The 22090-nt window shown below is 41.7% G+C and overlaps 1 protein-coding gene across 5 annotated transcripts in view; it reads right to left on the reverse strand.

The window, feature by feature from the left end:
• Positions 1-22090, reverse strand: part of DIPK1B (divergent protein kinase domain 1B) — a 43666-nt gene that overhangs the window by 19131 nt on the left and 2445 nt on the right. For 4 of the 5 annotated variants that reach the window (XM_012554011.2, XM_023494339.2, XM_031954932.1 and 1 more), the window contains exon 2: positions 13837-13971. In XM_012554011.2, coding sequence (XP_012409465.1) covers positions 13837-13971 — 135 coding nt within the window. Of the gene's footprint in view, positions 1-7601; positions 7856-13836; positions 13972-22090 lie in introns of those variants that run through there. The other variant, XM_031954933.1, reaches the window with a different exon arrangement.

Raw genomic sequence — 22090 nt, forward strand, 5'->3', positions numbered from 1 at the left:
CCTATAGGATAAAATGAAAACTTCTCTGCTTGACATTTTAAATCCTTTATAATCTTATTCCAACTTGTCTTTCCAGACTTCATTTCACATTATCCCCTTCTTAAACTCTATGGACCAACCAAAATGACCCACTTGCTGGAGCCTCTGGGGCCACATGCCATCTTCTGTCTCCTTGCCTTTGTACAAGCTGTCTCCATCCTGATGCTTTCTCAGCTCACTTCTGCTGCTTCGCAATATTTGTATAGAGCTTCAGGGTTTGTAAAGGGCTGATTTTATCCTCCCACAAACTTGTGAGGTACTACTGTTATCATCCCACTTGTACAGGTGACAAAACCGAGTCTGAGAAAAGTCAAGTTGAAGAAGTATAATATAAATGAAGTGCCACAATATAGGGTGGGAGAATGGTTCAAGATGTGAAAAACTCATGAGACATTTATCACAGCCACAAAAGGATGCCATTTATTGCATGAAACAGCTTACAAGCTAAATCAAATGTGATTAAACAAGGCAACATGATCAAGTAACATGCTTCTGAGTATTGTGGACTTTCAAAGTCAGAGGGAAGAGAGGGAAGGAAGCAAGGGCAGGATCTCCACTAGGAAAGAACCGGGGAGGAGCTGGGGAGGAGCCTAGTGAAGAACAAAGCTGATATGGCTGTGACCAGGTACTAGTCCGTCTTAAAATATGTTTATTAAGACAGCCTCTGGAGTTGGTCTATCTCTGAGTGACAATGGAAACAGGATAGATTAGTTATTAAAGTTCCTGTTTCACATCAAAGTGACCGGGCCAAAATTATACAGCTAGTAAGGATCTGAGACTGGGTTTGAACTCAAGTCCTTCCTGATTTGAAGTCCAATACCCTATCCACTGATGCTATGGGAAGATAGGACCATTAACGCAGTTTGCTGATAAAGCACTAACTTGGACTGCCATTTTGGAAAACAATATAAAATGACATTAGAAAAGTTATAAACTATTCATATGCCCTTTGACCCAGGAATCTCACTACTTGAAATCTACTGCAATATCTATAACAGAATGAAAGGGCTTATGTATACAAAAATATTCATAACACTCATTGTGATAGCAAACAATTAGAAACAAAGTGATTGTCTATCAGTTAAAGGGTGGCTACATAAATTGTGTTATGTGAATATAATGGAATATTATTGTATTATAAGAAATGAAAATATGTGTTCAGAAAAATATGGGAACTCCTTTATTGACTTATGGAGAGCAAAGAAACAGAAATAGGAGAACAATCTGCATAACTACAATGCTGTTTGTCCTTTGTTCTCAAAGATGACCATGACATCAGGGAGGGGATGCCATGGCATGCAAGTGAATTGGATTTGAGGGAGGAAAAGCTGGCCAAGGTCACCTGCCTCACCTTCTCCTCCAGAGCCATCTGGGTCCAGTAGCAAGAGACAGATCCAAATGACTGGACATGGCTCTGGATGCAGTGGGAGACCTTGCCCTTTTTCAGGTCTTTATTAGATCTTAGTTTGACTGAGGCAATGGCCTATTCAGTCATTAGCTAAGTAAGAAAGAAGTAAGACAAAGAATGGTCTTTTTTACTTACCCCTCCCCAAAAGGGAGGGAAGAATCAATCTGGGAGGGGGAGATTTTGTGGGTTTTTGGCCAAAACAGCAACAATTTTTATTTACATTCACTCCAAAGCAATCTGGGCCAAAACAAAGACCAAGGGGGCTTGACCTGGAACCTTTTGTTGGCCAAACAATGAGAGCCACTAAAATTATGTGAATGAAAACTACACCATAGCTGACCCTATATTCAAGGCAACGTCCAATACTGGTTCCAGAGCAAGGATGATCAAACAATTCCCTCTTCTCAGCAAGGGGGAGGATTATGGGTGCTGAGTGTCATATGATCCCTGTATAAAATGGTTTGCTTCAACCAAGGTATCAACAAAATAAAACTTGGGGTTTGGGATCTCATCTCTAAAGATCTTCGAGTTTCAAACCCTGTGGCAACATAACTGCTTATGATAAAAAGGAAAATTAGACAAAATAAACAGTAAGCAACCAATAGCTGCAAGCCCAAGAGTTCTAGGATTGACAAAGGCAGCACTTCCAGCTGCTGATACAGCTACAAATATGGTGCTGATCCTCTTGGCAGAATCTTTAAACATTAAGTTATAAAGCTGACTTGTCCTCTCATTAGGAAGGGCAGAGGGGTACAGGAAAGGGTTGCTATTCAAAGCAAAAGTTCCAAACTGTAAGAGTAACTTTTGCTAGTATAATTATTCATCAGTCCTCCCATATGCTTAATTATCTAATATTATCGAATGAAATAAAGGTCTCAACTTTACCCTGGAATCCTGATATCTAGTCCAATCTCCCTGGAGATAGAAAAGAGTTAAAATAAAGAATACTAGATCACTCCTCATAATGAAAACTTTGACAGCTGAAAGGCTCAAGACCAGACAGAAGAATCAAGTCATTTTTCTCTTGTTTTATTTCTGCATTTGGACAACACAGAGGCAATATATAAGTCACACACAAACCAGAAATAGCAATAAGACATGCCTCTCACTCATTAAGGCAGCAATAGTCAGTATGGAGCATTTAATTTCACAAACCAGGGGAAAGGGCCACCGCCTACAAACACACACACACACACAGATACACCCCTCCCTCAATTTTTACCTATTAGTACTTTACCTTAGCTAGAACCAAGAAAACTAATAAGAATATCCAGAACATTCATTAGGGTATGCATCTAAGAATTTTTTTTAAAAGAAAATAATTGTTTTCTCAATCAAAATTTATCAAACTAAAAAAACCAAATAACTAAACTTTATTTTTTTCTAAATTAATAAGTTAATTTAGCTTAAAATTTTCAAACAAAAGGGCATTTCTCCCTTTTCTAACATTATGGTGTCTAGATATGATAAATACACTTTATATGTCTGCTTGTGACAAAATTGCAAGTCTCTAGTAAATTCATTTATCTTATCTTGATGCTCCACAGAAAGTATTTTTCTTTATCAATCTCACTACTGGACTTAGTTTTAAATATTTGATAAATTTCCCCAAAACAGTACTATTTCAAGTAAGATACATATATAACTATATTCTTGTGGGGAGGAAAACTTTATAGATTAACCTAATCCCCCTCAATTAGAGAAAAGAAAGTCTGTTTGGAAAAGTCTTAAAAGGAAACTTGTACAAAGGAGCAAAATTTCAATTCATATCTAAAAATAATTAGCTTAAAAATTTTTTATGCTTATAGCTACAGATGCTTTAACAATGAGAAAGAAAGCTAAGTGATGAAATACATGGGACCCCTCAAGGTCCAAATTCAACAAAATGCTTTATATTTCTTATTAGTAAAGACTGTGAAAATCCTTATAAATGATGGTGCTTCTAATTTTCTGGCATATGGTATGATATCCTTGAAACTAACCTCTTTGAGCCTATCCTTATACCTGCTGTGGCATAAGGATATATAAGGTTATATTTTAACCTGTTTTTTAGTTTGTTTTTTAAGCACCATCAGCCTTAAGTCAAACTTAATCAGATCCTTTTTCTTAAGTGATCACAGAATAGCAAACTCAGAATTAAAATTGGCAAGTGTCACAGAAAAAAAGACAAGATGAGAAGTCAAAAATCAAGCAATGTTCTCACTGCCCTTGGATAATTTAGGTCTAAAGTCATTCAAGTTGGCGCAACCATCCAGATGTGGCACAAATACAAAACCATTCTCTGAATAGACTTTTTCTTCTCCAGAATAAATCCAGAGCATCAGAAAAAGAAACCATATAAGCCTAGTTCCTCTTAGGATCTCAATTCAGATGCCATCTGCTTCAAGAGACCTTTATCAATTTTCCCAATTTTTAATATCCTCCTACCTCACCCAAATTACTTTGCATTTGTCTATTTATGAACACGCACTCTCCCCAGTAGAATGCAAGCTTCTTAAGATCATGGATTATTTTGTTTCTCCCTGTTAGCATTGTACCCAACACCGTTCCCAAGAACAGGTGCTCAATAATTGCTTGTTGAATGGAGTTTCAATTTGCAAAAGTTACCAGTATACAAGAACTTTTTCAATGACTTTAGGCATTTTCTTCTGGAAGCTTGCTATCCACCTAGGTAGTGCTGAACCAAGGAGAAATCAATCTTTCTTCTTTTTCCTTCCAAAAACATAAGGTCAAGAGCTGGGCAGCCCCGATATAAACAAAGCTGAGCTGGTAGAAAGACCAAGAGCCTATTTTCATAAGGTTTTGGCCCCATTAGCTGGCCATTCACTTAGTAGGATAAAAATGATCTTGTCGGAAGGCGTGTGGGATTCCTACAATAGATTATCTTTCCCCAAGCTAGGCAAGCTCAGAAGAGTAATAAAGAACATTAGGGTGCTCAGATGCTAGCTACAAAAGCCTGCTCACTACAGCATGATCCTGGTGAGAATAAGGGCAGAGGCTCTATTCTCACATAGGCTGATGAACTCAGGCGATTTCCTGGCCTGTCCCAGGAGTGCGAAGTCCAGTTCACAAAAGCGTGCCATCTGTCCCTGCAGCAGATGGCTAAAGCGGGCAGGGTGGCTGGAACCATAACTCAGAAGTCTGCTGATCAAACATAATCAGGCACATTTCTGGATGCTGTTAGATAACTCTCAATTAGGACTTTCCCTTTGAAGCAGATGACATCGAGCAGTATTCAGAAAGAGATACGAGCCCTGTCCCCCTCCCCTAATTAACACACAAGAAAACTCCATCTCTTGGGAAGGAACACAAAGTCTGACATAACTCTCCAAGACCATAAGGAACTAAAAAGTTATCAGGCTATATCCCTGGAGGTTGTTTCCACATTGATGATTGCCTCTATTAGTGAAATCACAGATCCACATGATCTTGAACATGGTTCAACATTACCTCGCTTAGTTTTGCTAAAAATTTTTTCTCATATGAGATAGCTTTTGGGAAGGGGGAAGAAGGAAACCATGGGAAATGTGGATGATAGAAAAATAAATTACATTTTAAAATATTCATAAAAATGACATACTGAAATAATTTACCATTAAAAATACTTATACAATCTTCCTTCCCCCCAAATCCCCAATGAATTATAAATTAGAAAAACTCAGTTTTAGTTGCAGTTCCACCACTAACAAGTCAGTGGTCTGGGCTTGTTTTCTCATCAGTAAATAAATAGTTGAAAGTTCCACCACTAACAAGTCAGTGGCCTGGGCTTGTTTTCTCATCAGTAAATAAATAGTTGAACTATGATCAAATAGGAGGGAGTAGTAGAGGTGGAAGAAGAATTTCTCCTCTAAGATCTCTGTGATCTGGTGACACTGGCCTCCTGCTGTTTCTCAAACAAGACACTTTCTTTCTGGGTTCTCTCTGAAATGTTCTCCCTTCTCATCTCTGCCTCTTGGCTTCCCTGGTTTTCTTCAAGCCCTAGGTAAAATCCCATCCTCAATAAGAAGATCCCCTTTAATGTGATACCTCCCTTCTATTGATTATCTCCAATTTATCATATAGGGATCATTGAGAGTCCTATCATATTCTATATGACATGACACAATTATATCAAATGTAACTCAACTATCCCCATCCTAATTGCTGCGAGAGATAGAAGAGAAACAAAAATACAAACTGTTAAGCATATGATATTATATCCTCTATTGAAATATGTAGCATGCAATTGTTTGGTATTTGGCTCCCCCATCATATAATAAGCTCCTTGAGAGGACACAGAGGAGGAAATCTATACTCACATTCATAATTGGTATGAATCAGTATCATAGATAGAAGGGAATTTAGAAATCAACTAGTCCAACCCTCTATTTTACAACTAAGGAAACTGAGGTCCAGAAAGGTTAGGTGACATTGGGCAGATTTGCCCAAGATTGCAAAAGAAATAAATAGCAGAATCAAGATTCAAATTCATCATTCTTTACAAAGGTGACTATATTCAATAGTAGTAACAATAATAGCTAACATACTTTATAAATATTATCCCATTATTTGATTTCAATATTATTTAGATGAAAAAATATGGAAATAATCCCAAGGAACATTCTACTCTGCTGTCACTCTATTCTCTCTTTTCCAAGCTAGACACAAAGGAAGAAACACTTAAAAAAAAAATTTTTTTTTTGCTTTTTTTTTTGGAAGAAACTCTCAATAGTAATTAAATCAAGACATAGAAAACAATTAGCAGCCCCTTCCCCAAGCTCAGAATGATATGACACAGCTATCTGGCTGCTCCTTCAATGGGGATCAGCTGGCAACGGAAAGCCCATTGATCTTTGCCTTCCCCTATGTCCAGCTGCACCCCTCCCCCTTCCTTCTCTCCTTTTCCCCTCCCCAATCTTCCTCCTTTGCCTGTGCTTGGCTCTTGAAGACATGAAAGAGAAGGCTAAGTTGCGATGGGGGAAGGAGAAAAACCAACCACTGCTTCTTCTCTCTTCTCCCATTGGGTGAGTCGTTAATTGTTCAAAGCATGAGTTAGGTGAATTCCTGAATGGATATAAGCAGTTGCTATGACAGTATGTTTCCTGGACTGAAATATGCTGTTCTAAGCCCAAGAACTTAAGGAAAGAGGAAGGGATGAATAAGTCAGGAGAGAGAGCCAAGCCTTGAGCTGCTCTGACAAAGAAGGGAACTGAGGAACTGGAGCTCAGCTTCAGGGCTCAAGGGCCAGAAGCCAAGTAGGCCTGAGTCCTAAGAATCAGCCCCTCCAGCTCTCAAGGAAAGTAGATTTTTGCTAAATTAAATAATCTAGAAGCAGGCAGGTTTCGACCTTCACTCATTGTAGGAATCCCCCGAAGACAATCTTTCAATAGTTCCTAATAGCAACTGCCAACATTTTATCCTTTTTACCCTTAAACACACACAAAGTTACATGAAAAACTTGGTGTGACATCAGTCTCGTACATTCTTCCACTGCCTATCACTTCCACTTAGTAAAACCTGGCCCCAGGCAGGGGCAGGAGAGGGCGCTTGTCCAAGCGCCCCTTCCCAGCTACGCCGGCCCCTCGGGGTCATGGAGCAGTTTGGTCACTCTGTGTGGGTGCATGTTACTGTCCTCCATTCTCCAGGACTACGACAGGCCCATGACGTCATGACAGGAAGGCTACGTCACGACAGGCCGGCAAGTTGTGATTCAGGGAGGGCCTGTGCAAGGTCTCCTGCCTTTATTCTCCCATCTTCATCTATGGCAAGCTACAGACCAGGATGACTGGAAATGGCCCAGGCCCCGGCCGGGGCCATCATTGCAAAGAAGGCCCTGAAGGCCCGGAACGGCGAGCCCGGAGGGACCCACAGACCTTGGAGCTAGAACTCCATCAATGAAAGCTCCGGTGCGGCGAACTGCTGACTGGCCAAATGACACTTGGGCAAAGGGAAACCAAGCTGGCTCCATGTTTCCCTCCAGGGCCATGAATTCCCTCTGTGTTTATGGAAACCGTGATTCATAATGCCGTTTTCTGGCATTGATACGGAGCATGCAGGAAACCTTCCCTTCAGAGGCTTCATCTATGCCAGTCAGCATGTGGCCAGTAGCTCTCTGGCCAGGAATTTAAAAAGCGTGTGCTTAACCTTGAGCTGTCAGGGAAGGGGTTCCTCTTACCTTGGGAGACATCACCGGCAGGGCACAGGAAAGGGGCTCTCTCCTCAGGGTCCCAGAGCAAACAGCCTCAGGCGGCAACTTTTATACAGTGTTTTTTGCTTCCCTTTTAGACCGAAGCTCCTTGAGAGTAGAGACCCACTTGGCTTCTGTCTTTGGTTGTCCACTTTTTAGCACAGTATCTGACACATCCTTGGTACTCATTAAGTGTTTGCAGATTGACAGTGGCCGGAAGATGGTCAACCAGATTTCTTCCCCTGCGGATGGGCAGTTCTCTTTGTGTTCAGCGGCATAGAATATGTGCGTGTACATGTATATGCATGTGTGTGTGTAACATTTTAATCCAGCAAGGCCACCTGGCCCTTCTAAAGATTCCCAGGACCAGACTTAGTCCAAACTGTAACGAATCCCAGTGCCCAAAGGGCTCCTGCTCTCCCCGGGTCACAACTCTACTCTCTCTCCTCTGTGCGCTTAGCTGTCCCATATTAAAACATAGACATCAACATTTAAAAAAAGTTAATGGATCCCAAGTTAAGAACCCCTACCCTACGAGCTTGCTGAGTGAATTATGCTCATGGGATTTATTCATTTTGGAAAGTTTTAGCCTTCCCTAGTTAATCAACTTTAGTGGCTTCCTATCGAGTCAAGGATTCTGCTTAGCTTTTAATGCTTTCACACATGACCCTAACTTATCATTCCAACTTCAATGGACGCTACTCTCGGTTTCACATCTTTTAATCTAGCTCAACTGACTTTCCCTCTGTTTCTCACCATACACTGTCCCCTCTCCGTAACTGGATGCGCACATTCCCTCCTCACCTCTGCCTCAAAGACCCTCTTCTCTTAATCCCCTTAGACATAGCTCAAGCACCGTCTTCTGCATGAAGCCTTTTCTGATCCCCTCAACTGCTGGCATTCTCCCTCAAATCATCTTGTATTTAATGACTTTGTTTTTCTATAAATTAACTATATTCTGCAAATGTTATATATGTATTGATATCTCCTCTATTAGGAAAATGGTTTATTATAAGAAGGGATTGCTTTTCCTCTTTTCTCTCCTTCATTTCTTCCTTCCTCCCTTTTTCCCTTCCTTTCTTCCTCTCTCCTTTCCTCCCTCCCTTCTTTCCTCCTTCCTTCTGTCTTTTTTTTTTTTTTTTTTTGGTATTTGTAGCTTCTACACCTGGCAGTATAGTTTGCTGTGGCTCTCCCTGGCACAAACAAAACTATGCAAATGTTAATGATCATCATCATCATCATTAAAATAGACCAAGAGAGATTAGATCAGGAGAGGGATAGATAGAGCAGGGTCAGGGCCAAGCTGGTAGTCATGCTAAAGGCATACTGACCCAAGCCTATTATATATGCTGAATAAAGCAGAGGCAGATACAGGTCTGATGGCAGGAGAAAAGCCTGGGCAGGGAGGGCAGAGGTGAGAAGGATGTGGAGGGTATGACATCCTCCTCTACCCCCAGGGGCCTTTACTCTTTTTCCAGGGCACTGGGTTTCCCAGCAAGTAACCAGAAATGTTTTAGACCCTAGCTGCAGAATCTGGCTAGTTGGCTGCTCTCAAGTCAACAAGCATCTTATTAAGCACTTTTATGTGACAGGCACTGTGGTAAGCCCTGGGGATACAGAGAAAGTAAAAAACAATTTCTGTCCTCAAGAAGCTCATAATCTAATAGCAGAAAACAACATGTAAACATTAATATACAAACAAGAATATACTGAAGATAGTCCCAGAAATAAGTCACCGGCATTAAGGAGGATAAAAAAAGGCTTCTGGCAGACAATAGGATTTTAGCTGAGACTTGAAGAAAGCAAAGGAAGCCAGAGCAGAGATAAGGAGAGAGGGAATTCTAGACATGAGGAGCAGCTAGTGAAAATGCTTCATTGGGAGACAGTGTTAGCGAGGAGACCAAAGTCACTGAATCACAGAATACATGGGGGGGGGGGAAGAGGGGGAATAAAGTATAAAACAGAAATAATAAAAGTCCACATTCATAGAGCTTTTTAAAAAATACTATTTTTATCTTATCCTCTCTACAGGTGATGTGCTACTATCATCCCCATTTTACAGTTGAGAAAACTGAGACAAACCATTTTACATTTGAGAAAATTGAGACAAATAGGAGCTTAAGTAATTTACTTGGGGTCACACAGCTAGTAAGTATCTGAAACTGGTTTTGAACCCAGGTTTTCCTGACTGGATTGACAATATACTAGTAAGACAAGAAATCTGTCCTACTAGACCTAAAGCAGAGTAATTAAGAATATTTAGTCCCATCATCATGACCATTCACTCACTTTCCATAGCCTGTTTTGTACCCTGCCCTGTAAGAGCAGAGGAGCCCATAGGGGTTCTGTAGAAGATGTGGAAGACCAAGATTAGCATTCCTGGAGAACATACATTCTGGGAGTCAGTTGGGAGAAGTCTGTCTGGGGCAAGCATCTGCCAAGAGCATCATGATGCTTCGGATTCTGTTGCCAGCTATGGGGATGTACTGCACAGATAGTAACCATAATTTGATTTTCTAGAAAATGCTTCAAAGCAAAGCATTTTTTTCTCTACACTTCGGAGAAGGAAGCCAAGATTCAGAGAGGTTAAATTACTTTCCTATGATCACAAAGCTAGAAAATGTTCGTCATTCTATGCTGCCTCTCTAAATCATTTATATCTCATCAACTGGTACTCCTTATGGTCACTGGCATGCATTTGCAAGATTTCTGACCAAAATTAGGATTCAGCCCATGGCTGGGAGCAGAACAAAATTCTGATTTTACAAACTTAAGCATATATAAGTATAATCAATTTTATAAGTAGATTATCTAAGAACTATGATGGTATGGCAACAAGATACTAGTGTTATTCACTAAACTAACTGGGCAGTAATTCACTGGTAGCTATTTCTAAATTTGAAGGGAACCAAAGCAATTATTAGCACTAATTAAACCACCCAACAAGCCTTTATTAGGGGTTTCCTATGTGTCAGACACTATATTAGGTAATGGAGATACAAAGAAAAAGCCAAGAAGGTCTCCCTTCAAAGAGTTTATGTTCTAAGAAGGAAATAACATACATATAAATAGGTACACACAAGGTTCAGGGCAGGAAGTAACTTTAGGGGAGAAGGCTCTAGCAGTTGAGGGATAGGCAGGAAGTGGTAATTGAGTTGGGTCTAAAAAGAAGAAGCCAGGGATTAGCATTTAGTAATAAATAAATCTGTTTCTTAGCTTCCCTGGCTTTCTTCAAGTCCCTACTAAAAATCTCAGCTTCTAAAAAAAGTCTTTCCCAATCCCTCTTAATTCTAGTGCCTTAACTCGGCTGATTATTTCCTATTTATCTTGTATGTAGCTTATTTGTAGCCAGTTGTTAATATATTGACTCCTATATTATTGTAAGCTCCTTGAAGGCAGGGACTCATTTTCTTTTCTTTTTTTTTTTTTTTTGTTTGTTTGTTTGTTTGTTTTTGGTATCTTCAGCACCAAGCAAAATGCCTGATACACAGGAGTCACTTAATAAAATTTTTATTGACTGACAAATTAATGGAAAAAAGCTTCACTTTTATTTTCTTTCTCTTTCCCCTTAATCAACCCCTCTTTATATTAAATGGCTTATCTGCTTGCCCAGCTGAGACAGCCAGATGACAGACTCTGACATTTTCTCAGATCTCCCTCCCTCCTCTTTCCCTGTTTCCTTCCTCCCTCCTTCTCCGCCCTCCCCTCTTCTGGTGTCCCTGATCTAACTGTGGATCTCAGAAGATTGCAGCCAAGTAACGGTGAGATCCACGGGACTCCTGTGGCCAAACCCCCAGATTCTCGGAGGGCTTTCGGGCCTTCCTAGGAGAAGTTATATTTTGGTATTTTGACACCTGCTCAGCCTTCCCACACACACCTGCCGTGCCCCATGCCCCACCACCCCTGGCACCCTCAGTAGCTTTTCCCAGCAGAGAATGTCCCCCACAGAGATTTCTACTGTGTTTATGGTTGTGTTGGAGAAGCAGAAATCGCTCAGCTCGTGCCCCACCATCACATCACTGCCCAGGCTTCTCTATGCAACTGTGCCACGTGAAATCCCTGATTTCCCACTAATTACAGCAATGGGGTGAATGCTAAGTAGGTTTGTCCTTAGCAGGTAGGAAGTCTGCAGTGCCGAGAGAGGGGGATGGGAAGAGCTGGTTAGCATCTGGGTTGGAAGATTTTTTGTAAGTGTTCCCTGTAATTATGTCTATTAATAAACACCAAGAAAACTTGCAGTAAGCATGTGCCTCAGCCTAGCGCTGCTCCGTGGGCCCCTGCGGGACCCACTGACACCAGATGACCTGTTCCAGCCCCGCGCCCACCCCTTCACTGCCCTTGCCCCAGAATTGCCATTTAAGTCTCTTAACAGCACAAAATTTCCACCCCACCTTTACTCCCTCACTTTTCCAAGGTGGTCACTTGTCCAAGTCTGGACAAGACTCGAGGGAGATTCTGTCTGTTAGCTAGAACTCTGTTGGGCCAGGGCAATGGCAAACAGTGCTGAAGTTTCTCCTCTTCCTTGTGTTGGTGGCAGGGGCTCTGGAAGGTGATGTGAGACTGAGCTCCATTAATTAGGTAGTGGGAGTTAGTTTTATCAAGAGCCTGGAGCTCGGGGAGCCTTCTTTATGCTACAATTTCCATTCACACATAGCAAGAAGCAGCTAACTAGGAAGAAGAAAGGCAGGATGAAAAGCTTCAATTTCAGGACACAGACATGAGATGAGAAGAGGCTAAGGGCACTGGCGCTTCACAGCCAAGGTGAACAGAATCCCTGACTATTCAGCCTCAGAGGACCCCCAGAAGTCTTTGAGACGAAGCAGGTACATCCTGACAAATGCATCTTCTCTGATTCCAAAAGTCCCACCCCACCCCCGTCTCCCCCATAGACAAAAAAGACCAGCCTAGGGTGAATTGTGCCCCAGAGGTTTCAGCAGGATGCCTTCCTAAATGAATGTTATGGATTGCTGTGGGAAGCAGATTTTTATTTGAATTTAATTAGTAACTGTATCCTTTTTAATCTTATCACAAGTAAAATTGTTTTTATTGTATTTTATGGTCCACAATTGCCTTATTACTTTCTAATAACAAACCTGAATCACCAGATTGGCTAGAGGGGGGCCTGATCCTAGGCACTGAGAATGGTTATTTAATCTCTCAATGCCCGGGCAACTCACCAAAAGGATCAAAGATAGACAAGCTGCTGCTCTACTTTAGTAAAGAAAGTTGCCTCCCTGGAATTTCCTTAACCCAAGAAGTCATAGGTCTGGGAAAAACAAACAAACCTTCGCTATTCTGCAGCCCACATCTTTAATCCTGTCTACAAGGACATCATGTAATAATTAAATTCCATGGTTAAGATTCAAGAAATAGTCCGCCTATATCATGATCCATTCTGGGTCAATCTGTGCTGCTTTTTAATGATCACTGCCTCCCTTTCAAATGTTCAGAACTATTCTTTTAGCAATATCTGCTAGAATTTTTATCAGGAATTAAAGGCCTAGAAGTTGAAGAATCTCTACATGACTCTGTCTCTATGTGCCTCTGTCTCTCTCCTCTCCTCCCAACCCCATTCCCTGCTTCGGTCCTGCCCTCCACACCTCTACACCTTCCCTGGGCAGTCCCAAGAGCAACTGTTCCTTCCTGTCCATCTCTCCCCCTTCATGCTATTCCCTCAGTGGCTTCCCCCGTCCAGAAGGATGAGGTGCTTCCACTGACTGAGGACTTGAAAAGTCACTCTCTCAGAATGTTAGAGTCGGAGGTAGCCCCTTAGTTCAATTTTCTCAGTTCAGGTGAGGGAATCAGTACCTAGAAATCAATTTAACTTCTCATATGTGAAAGATCACAAAGATGACAAAATCGCAATAACCCTCCACAGTGTTTTTGTCCCAAGCTATCATAGTCAGAGATTATCCACCCAAGAAGGGCAGCTGCCTACAGACAGATGAAATGACATTTAGATCACAAATGAAATATGTCCAATATTTTAATTTGTACTATTCTCTGGAGAGAACTTCATCCTCTTTTTCCTCGTCCTCTCTCTCTGTGTCTGTGTGTGTCTGTCTGTCTGTCTTTTTTATCTCTTTCTTTCTCTCTGTCTCTGTGTCTCTCTCTGACTCTGTCTGTTTCTTTCTCTCTCTCTCTCATACACACACACACACACACACACACACACACATCAAACTTAGGAGAAATGCAAAGGTTGGGGGAAAGCAGCACTTACAATGATCATTTGACAGACATGTCCTCGGCAGAGTTCTGAGTATGAAGAATAATGCATGTATACCACCCAGCTGCCTACAAAGATGCCCAGCCATGCCAGGAAGAGGTATTTCACCTTGATTCCAGGTAGACGATTCTGTAAAAAGAAAATAAATGATATTTTAATAGATAAAACTACAGTCAATTCTTTATTATATAGTTATGGATTTTTTAATGTAGTTTTTAAGGTATGTTTTTACATTATGTAGAAACAGGACCAAGTTCCTCTCCCCCACAAACTTCCTTAATTTCTATTCCTGCTCATCAGGAAAATATCTGTAATGTACTAGACTTTTCCTATTAGAGACATTTTTGGTTGAGGAGAGAGGAAAACTGCCTTGGTCCTGATGGAAATGAAAAAGAAGGACCTTTAGGATTAGCTTATCATCTGGAATCAGCTTCAGGTCCTTCCTGCTGCAGTAAGTAGGGCCAAGTGAGCTTCCCAGCAGTCTTTTCTCTGTGTAAAGGTAGTGGATATCCACTTACTAGACTCCCTCCTCCCATCCCAATACACGAGGCCTGAGGGAATTATATCATGACCCAACTGGAAGTTAATTCCAGTCTCCCAGTGTAAATCACTTCATGTCACTGTGGGTCAGCCTTATTCCAGAAACCGTGTCCTAGACTGATGACTGCCCAAGGGGGAATCTAATTACACAGAAAGCTTGTCAAAAAGAAAAGCCTCAGACTTTCTTGGACTGAAAGATTTCAAAGTTCCAAGAAAAACCACCTCTGTTCCCCCAGCAGCATCTGGCCAAAGTATCATGTTCTGATGACGCCTGAGACCTGGGCTTCCCTTCTGAGGCCCAGGGAACATCAGCTCCTTGACCTACCACTGGGCCTACCTGATCTCCTGATAAACACAGTGTGGCTTCCCTGCCAGCTCCAGGACTTATCTCTAAATCCTAAGTGTGCCTAAATGACCAGAGCAGATGGAGGAAATAAAGCAAGATGATGTCACCCGAACCACGACTGCAAGGCCCCCCCCAAATCACATTTTGGGGAAGGTAGAATGACAATGCCCAACATGGGAGGTCTGAAATGGGCTCCTGGTCTCACTTCCCCTCCCTGAACCCTGCAGTCAAGACAATTTCCTCTCTCTCTCTAGCACTGGCCAAAAGCAGAATAAAATAGTTGGGGAGAAAGTGATGAAAGATCCGACTTCAAAAAAAAAAAAAAAAAGAAAGATCCGACTTCAAGTTCTTTGTGACCTTGAACAAGTCCCATGACCTGTCTGTCTGGTGGGAAAGTTGGAGCACTGCCTTCTCCTCCCCTCCTTTTTGGGGTGTTGAGTCCTCCCTGTCAGAGGTGGAAATTCAGCATCTGTGGGAATGGGGGATACTGGGGAAACAGGATGGGTGTGACAGGAGTTTTGAGGGAAAGGTGCGAGGTAAATCCCTAACTGTATTATTTTCAGTTTCAGTTAGTGGTCAAACGTACCCAAGCCCTCAGCAAAGATGTGTGTAGATAGCCGAGGCGTGAGTGCATCCAACAGGCAACAGCAAAATGGCCTGTGCTGAGCAGCCTTGTTTCAAGATTATCAGAAAGCCACTAGAACTCAATGCCCAGTGCTCATCATTGTCCACCATCCCACCACCTCCACAAACACCAATTCCTATTTCCCCATTATTCTGTTCTCTCTAAAAACAGGAAAGCAAGAAATACAGAGGCCAAAGGGTTTAGTGATACCCCCTTTTTTGTGAGTTGCAATCCAGCTTCCAACTGGCTAAAAATAAGGAGCTAATGGGGTGTAGCAGGAAACCAAGTGCCCACAGTTGCTTTTCTTTTCTTTCTTTCCTTTTTTTTTTTTTGTTTGGCAAGGCAATTGGGGTAAAGTGACTTGCCCGGGGTCACGCAGCTAGTAAGTGTCTGAAGTCTAGCTGCCCCAGTTTCATAGTCTCTAAGAACCTTGAGTGTTGCTTATATTTATGCTTTCTATCCATTGGCATGCTAGCAAATCATTAACTGGATCTGGCCATCTACACCCAGGGAAAGGACTGTGGGAACTGAGTGTGGGGCACAACATAGCATTCTTACTCTTTCTGTTGTTGTTTGCTTGCATTTTTGTTTTCCTTTTTTTATTTTTTTTTTTAGATCCGATTTTTCTTTTGCAGCAAGATAATTGTATGGATATGTATACATATATTGGATTTAACATATATTTTAACATGTATTGGAATCCCTGCCATCTAGGAGAGGGGGTGGGGGGAAGGAGGGGAAAATTTGGAATAGAAGGTTTTGCAAGGGTCAATGTTGAAAAATTATCCATGCATATGTTTTGTAAATAAAAAGCTGTTTTAAAAAACTGGCTCTGGGAGAGGAGAGGATTGTACACCTGACACACTTTTAACTTTAACTATCTCTTTCTTAAACCTAAGCAATCAACAAACCAATAAATCAAGCCCTAATTTGTTGTACTTGTCTATTTCCACAGTGTAAAGGTTTGCCCTGAAAATGTAATAATCAGCTTTCAAAAGCCTCTTCAAGCTGCCTCAGTGCATTGTGGCTGCTTCTGTCCTTTCTTTCTAAGGAAGGGATGGGATTTTCTGTCAAGGATCAAGGCCCTTGAAGGTCTTTATGACCAAAGCAGAACTAGAGATCATTACTGATCACAAAATAGAAAATTTCGATTATACCAAACTGAAAAGTTTTGTACAAACAAAACTAATGCAGACAAGATTAGAAGGGAAGCAATAAACTGGGAAAATATTTTTACAGTCAAAGGTTCTGATAAAGGCCTCATTTCCAAAATATATAGAGAATTAACTCTAATTTATAAAAAATCAAGCCATTCTCCAATTGAAAAATGGTCAAAGGATATGAACAGACAATTCTCAGATGAAGAAATTGAAACTATTTCTAGTCATATGAAAAGATGCTCCAAGTCATTATTAATCAGAGAAATGCAAATTAAGACAACTCTAAGATACCACTACACACCTGTCAGATTGGCTAAGATGACAGGAAAGAATAATGATGATTGTTGGAGGGGATGTGGGAAAACTGGGACATTGATTCATTGTTGGTGGAGTTGTGAACGAATCCAACCATTTTGGAGAGTAGTTTGGATCTATGCTCAAAGGGTTATCAAACTGTGCATACCCTTTGATCCAGCAGTGTTACTACTGGGATTATATCCCAAAGAGATTATAAAGAAGGGAAGGGGACCTGTATGTGCACGAATGTTTGTGGCAGCCCTTTTTGTAGTGGCTAGAAACTGGAAACTGAATGGATGTCCATCAGTTGGAGAATGGCTGAATAAATTGTGGTATATGAAAATTATGGAATATTACTGTTCTGTAAGAAATGACCAACAGGATGATTTCAGAAAGGCCTGGAGAGACTTACACGAACTGATGCTGAGTGAAATGAGCAGGACCAGGAGATCATTATATACTTCTACAACAATACTAGATGATGACCAGTTCTGATGGATCAGGCCATCCTCAGCAAGCAGATCAACCAAATCATTTCTAATGGAGCAGTAATGAACTGAACTAGCTATATCCAGAAAAAGAACTCTGGGAGATGACTAAAAACCATTACATTGAATTCCCAATCCCTATAGTTATGCACACCTGCATTTTTGATTTCCTTCACAAGCTAATTGTGCAATAATTCAGAGTCTGATTCTTTTTGTACAGCAAAATAATGTTTTGGTCATGTATACTTACTGTGTATCTAAGTTATATTTTAATATATTTTAACATCTACTGGTCATCCTGACATTTGAGGGAGGGGGTGGGGGGGTAAGAGGTGAAAAATTGGAACAAGAGGTTTGGCAATTGTTGATGCTGTGAAGTTACCTATGTATATATCCTGTAAATAAGGGGCTATTAAATGAAAAAAAATTTAAAAAAAAAAAAAAAAAAAAAAGGATCAAGGCCCTTTGACTAAAAGAGAAGACAGAAATGTAAGCAAAAGTTTCCCCCAAGTATATATTTCCTCTTTGAGTAGCTTCCTACAGAGGAACATACACATTTTATTCAGTATGAATCTTAGCACAGCTATTTACATGTTGTCTGCCCCATTAGAATATAAACTCTTAGAAAATAGATCCTGTTTTTACCTTTATTTGCATCTTCAGTACTTAGCAAAGCTCCTAGCAGATAAGAGGTACTTAGTAAATGCTCAGTGACTTGATTTTTCTCAAATTCTCTGACATTTTAGATGAAAGGAGGAAAGAGTCCTTGACTGGGATGAGAAGCCCTGGCTCTACCACTATCCTCCCATAGGATCTCAAAGAAATCATTTTTAATCCTTTGATCCTCAGTTTCCCTTATTATAAAATCAAGAGGTTGGATTCAATTGATTCTATCACTCATAGTTGGTTAGTGACCCTTTGAACAAAATTCTCTGCCCATGAAATCAAATGAATCTTGGTAAATATCTGGAGGAAAGGGTTCCTTTGATTTCTGCTGTTTTCAGCGGCTCTTCCTAATATCAGAATCCAGGAGAAAAGGGCCACTATTCAAGTTGCATCTTGACAAACTGACTAATATCCTGGGTTAAAGAGAACCTGCATCTTTTTAGATAAACACAATGGGAAGGAGGTGATGGAGATCAAAACACCCAAGCTTTTAGGAGAATAAGACAATTCTCATCTTTATGCTCCATTCTCTTTAAAACCAGCCCAGTATTATGCATTCACAGACACTAAGAGAATGCCTACTAAACAAATGAAGGAAAATCAGGAGGCTTAAGGAAACTGACCCAGGAGAGAGCAGCTGAGCTATTTTCCCCATGGTTATTGTGAACAATGCCAGAAAAGAACATGATATGAGGCAAGGAATGGGAAGGGGTGGCTAATGATCCAAAGGAGTGAAAAGCTAACCATTTTATTAGAAAGCAGGCTTTCTTCCAAGGAAAGAGGCAAGAACTCCAGTCCTGCTGAGATTCAACACTAGGGCCAGGAAGAAAACCCATGCCGGGTCAGACTCATATAGATGAGATCTGCACCCCTCCTTTGGGGTGGGCCCCCGGAGAAGCCCTGGAATTCAGGCCCCAGTAGTGGGCAGAGCCCCAAAGGAAACAGGGAGCATTTAGCATGCATGGCTTGTAGCTTCTTCAAAGGCTCATCTGGGTATTTCGGAGCGTTCCTCCTGGTACTTCTGGCCTCTGTTGTGGAGTGACTTAGCACTAGGTGAGTGTTCAGTTTGCAGTCGCCATAAAGGAGCATTTGTAACTGAGAAAAGGGTTGGGGGTGGGGGAGTGAGGCTGTTTTCTCCTACCACCAAACTGCATTTCCTGGCAGCTGGTCTTCTCTATCTCTTGCCACAGCCCTACTCCACCTGTCATACAGGCCTGTCTGTCTTCTCAGTTCTGAAATGCTAAGGCAGGACTCAGCATGGGAAGGGATAAGGGGGTGGGGGCTGCCCAGTCTGATGCTCGTGTATTTTCCTTATCTGCTTGTTTTTCCTGGTGGACAAGTAGCTCTTGCTGACTTTCTTGTATCCCCAAGGCCTCTTCCTGACAGTTTGCCCTCAGTCTTTCCTTATGGAGGCAAAGACTGAGTTAATTAGGCTTAGCTTAGGATAATAATTGCCTGCCAGGCCTTTCCTCCTCCCCCAGCCCTACTATCACTAAGAGGATGCAAGCCTGGGAACATCCTCCCTTTGCCTCACATAGGAGGCCCAGGAAGCCAGTGTCCAAAGTGGCAGAAAATTACAAGATTTTTAACTCTTTCAAGGTCCTTATTTGAGCGCTAGCCTGAGATGATGCAGGTTCATATCCAGTACATACAGTGTCCCAGGTACCTACTGGGTCCTCAGAAAAAAGCCAAAAGAATTCTGCTCTTCCTACAGCCTTGAGGTGGAAATACCAAAAGAAAATAAAGCCCATCGACCCTCCCGCCAAGAGAGCTCCTCTCCAAACCATTCAGGCCTCACAATTGGCAATTCAGAGGCTGACAGGAATGAAAGGATTTAGAAACGGGCAATTGAAATTGCCGACTCTGGGGCCAAGAGGCTGCCAGCCTTCCCGTCGCCCTAAGTAAGTGTGCCGGTGCTTACTCAGGCCTGACCAGGCCTTTGAACGCCCATCAGCATCAGTGCCTCCTTCACCCTCTGTGACCTATCTGAGGTTCATCCGCTCTTGAAACCTGGAGCTGGGTTTTGGCTGCTGTGCTAAGTGTGTGAGAAGTGTTCCTGTATTTTAACCCTTTTCCTTGTTATTCCCTTCCAGGTGCTCTTCAGGCCAGCAACTCTAATAGTCTGCTGTTGTTCTTTGCACATCCTGGCTCATCTCTCCACTCAAGGCCTTTACATTCATCATCCAGGCTCTGGCCTGGCTCTCTATTCTCACATTCAATTCTTAGAAGTCCTGGCTTTTTTCAAAACTAATCTCACCCTCTGGGTCCTCCCAGCTGCCTCCCCCCTAAAGTGACCTTCCACAGGCTCTGTATGTACCTTGTGCTGTTGCTGTTTAGTTATCTGAATTGTCTTTGACTTTTTGTAACCCCATCTGGGGTTTTCTGGGCAAAAATACCAGAACAGTCTGTCGTTTCTTTCTCCAGCTCATCTTACAGATGAGGAAACTGAGGCAAACAGGGTGAAGTGACTTGCCAGGTCACACAGCCATTAAGTAACCGAGGCCAAATTTTGATTTCAGGCTGGGTGTTCTATAAAGTTCTATAAAGAACTGGGTCTATAAAGAAAGTTCTATAAAGAAGACAAGTTGCCTTCTCCATTAGAATATGAGTTCCTTGAGAACAGGGGCTGTTTTTTCTACTTTTTCTTCATCTCCCCAGAGCTCCACATAGTGACTGACATATAGTGGGTACTTAATAAATGCTTGTTGACTTATGAACCCAGCATAGATGTACACATATCATGTTTTCAATAGAAAATCTTCAAAGATATAGACCTACAGGAGAGGGATTCATTTTGCACATGACCAATATGAAATCTTGTGCTCATTTGTATATTTGTTACAAATCTTTGATTTTCTTCTTTTCTTTCAATTAAGGGATGCTTAAGAGAGACAGGGAAGTTATAGATAGGATCCCATCCTCCAAGAAAAAGCAGGAAAAAACAGAAGGAAAGCCAGAAAGAATCACTAACAAAGCAGAATAGCTTTGGAAGTTGTATGTTGAATTAATTATATACTTAAAAGAAAGGCAAGGTCTAAATAATGGAGATTCATAGTTCTAGGTATAAGTCCTTCCTTCTACTTCTATACTACAGTGTATATGGGAATGCACATTTTATTTCATGTTAGCTGTTTAGAATAAAATAAATATAAACATTTTTTTTAAACCTTCAGCTAGTATATGAGGGTCTTCAGTACAAAAGAGGGCCCCTGGATCCCACTATGCCTTTGCCCTCTAACAGGAAAAGCAGAGGGAATGTGTATGCCGGGAAGCCTTGCCCATTATTGGTCAGAATCATTCCAGCACTGGGTCCTTACTTCCCCCCATGGTCTTGCTCTTAAAGGGTTAAGAACTTCAGCCAGTCAGAAAACCAGATTGATTTTTTTTCTTTTAAAAACAACAATACGTTACTTATTGATTTTTAATATTCTTTTTTGAAAAATGAATTCCAAATTGTCCCTTCAACCCTTCCCCCATCTATTGAGAAGGGAAGCAATAGCATACATGTGAAATGGTTCAAAATGTATTAAATTGATCTTTATCATTGCAGCTGACCTCTAGCCCATCTCCCTCCCTTCATTCTGCCTAGTTGGGCTGATTTCTGGCTATTTCGTTACCACAGGGATGCAAAGAATAAACAATGGGAAAGCCTTAGCCCTTTTTCTGTGGGAAAGCACTAAGTATCAGAGGATGTTTGTCCTGTCTCCTTGTGTATTCTGCCTATTTAAAGCACAGGTCCCTGCCACACACAAGTCTCTCTTTTTTGTCAAACTTAGGATAAGTGGAAGACACCTCCTCGATTTCTGTGCTGTATTTTTTCAAATCATTCCCTTCCCCCTCTTCCTTGCCAAGCACCGCAGACTTGACCTGTCTTTACAAACAAAGGTGCCCAGATGAGAGCCTCTGTCCTTGGCCGGAGGAAAGGAAGAGTTAACGCCCGCGGGGGTGCACTGCACTTCCCCGTGCTAAGAACCCGTGCTCTGCCTGGAGGTAACACGCCGGTCCCTCCCCGAAAACGAGCGGGAGGCGGGGGAGAGTGGGGGCGAGGAGCTCCCCTGGCAAACGCGGGGCCCCGGGCTGCCCGGCAGCAGCCGTGCCCTCTCCTCATTGCCCTCTCCTCAGCCCG

This window comes from Sarcophilus harrisii, chromosome 2, assembly GCF_902635505.1.
Source record: "Sarcophilus harrisii chromosome 2, mSarHar1.11, whole genome shotgun sequence".
In the NCBI taxonomy this organism is placed as follows: Eukaryota; Metazoa; Chordata; class Mammalia; order Dasyuromorphia; family Dasyuridae; genus Sarcophilus; species Sarcophilus harrisii.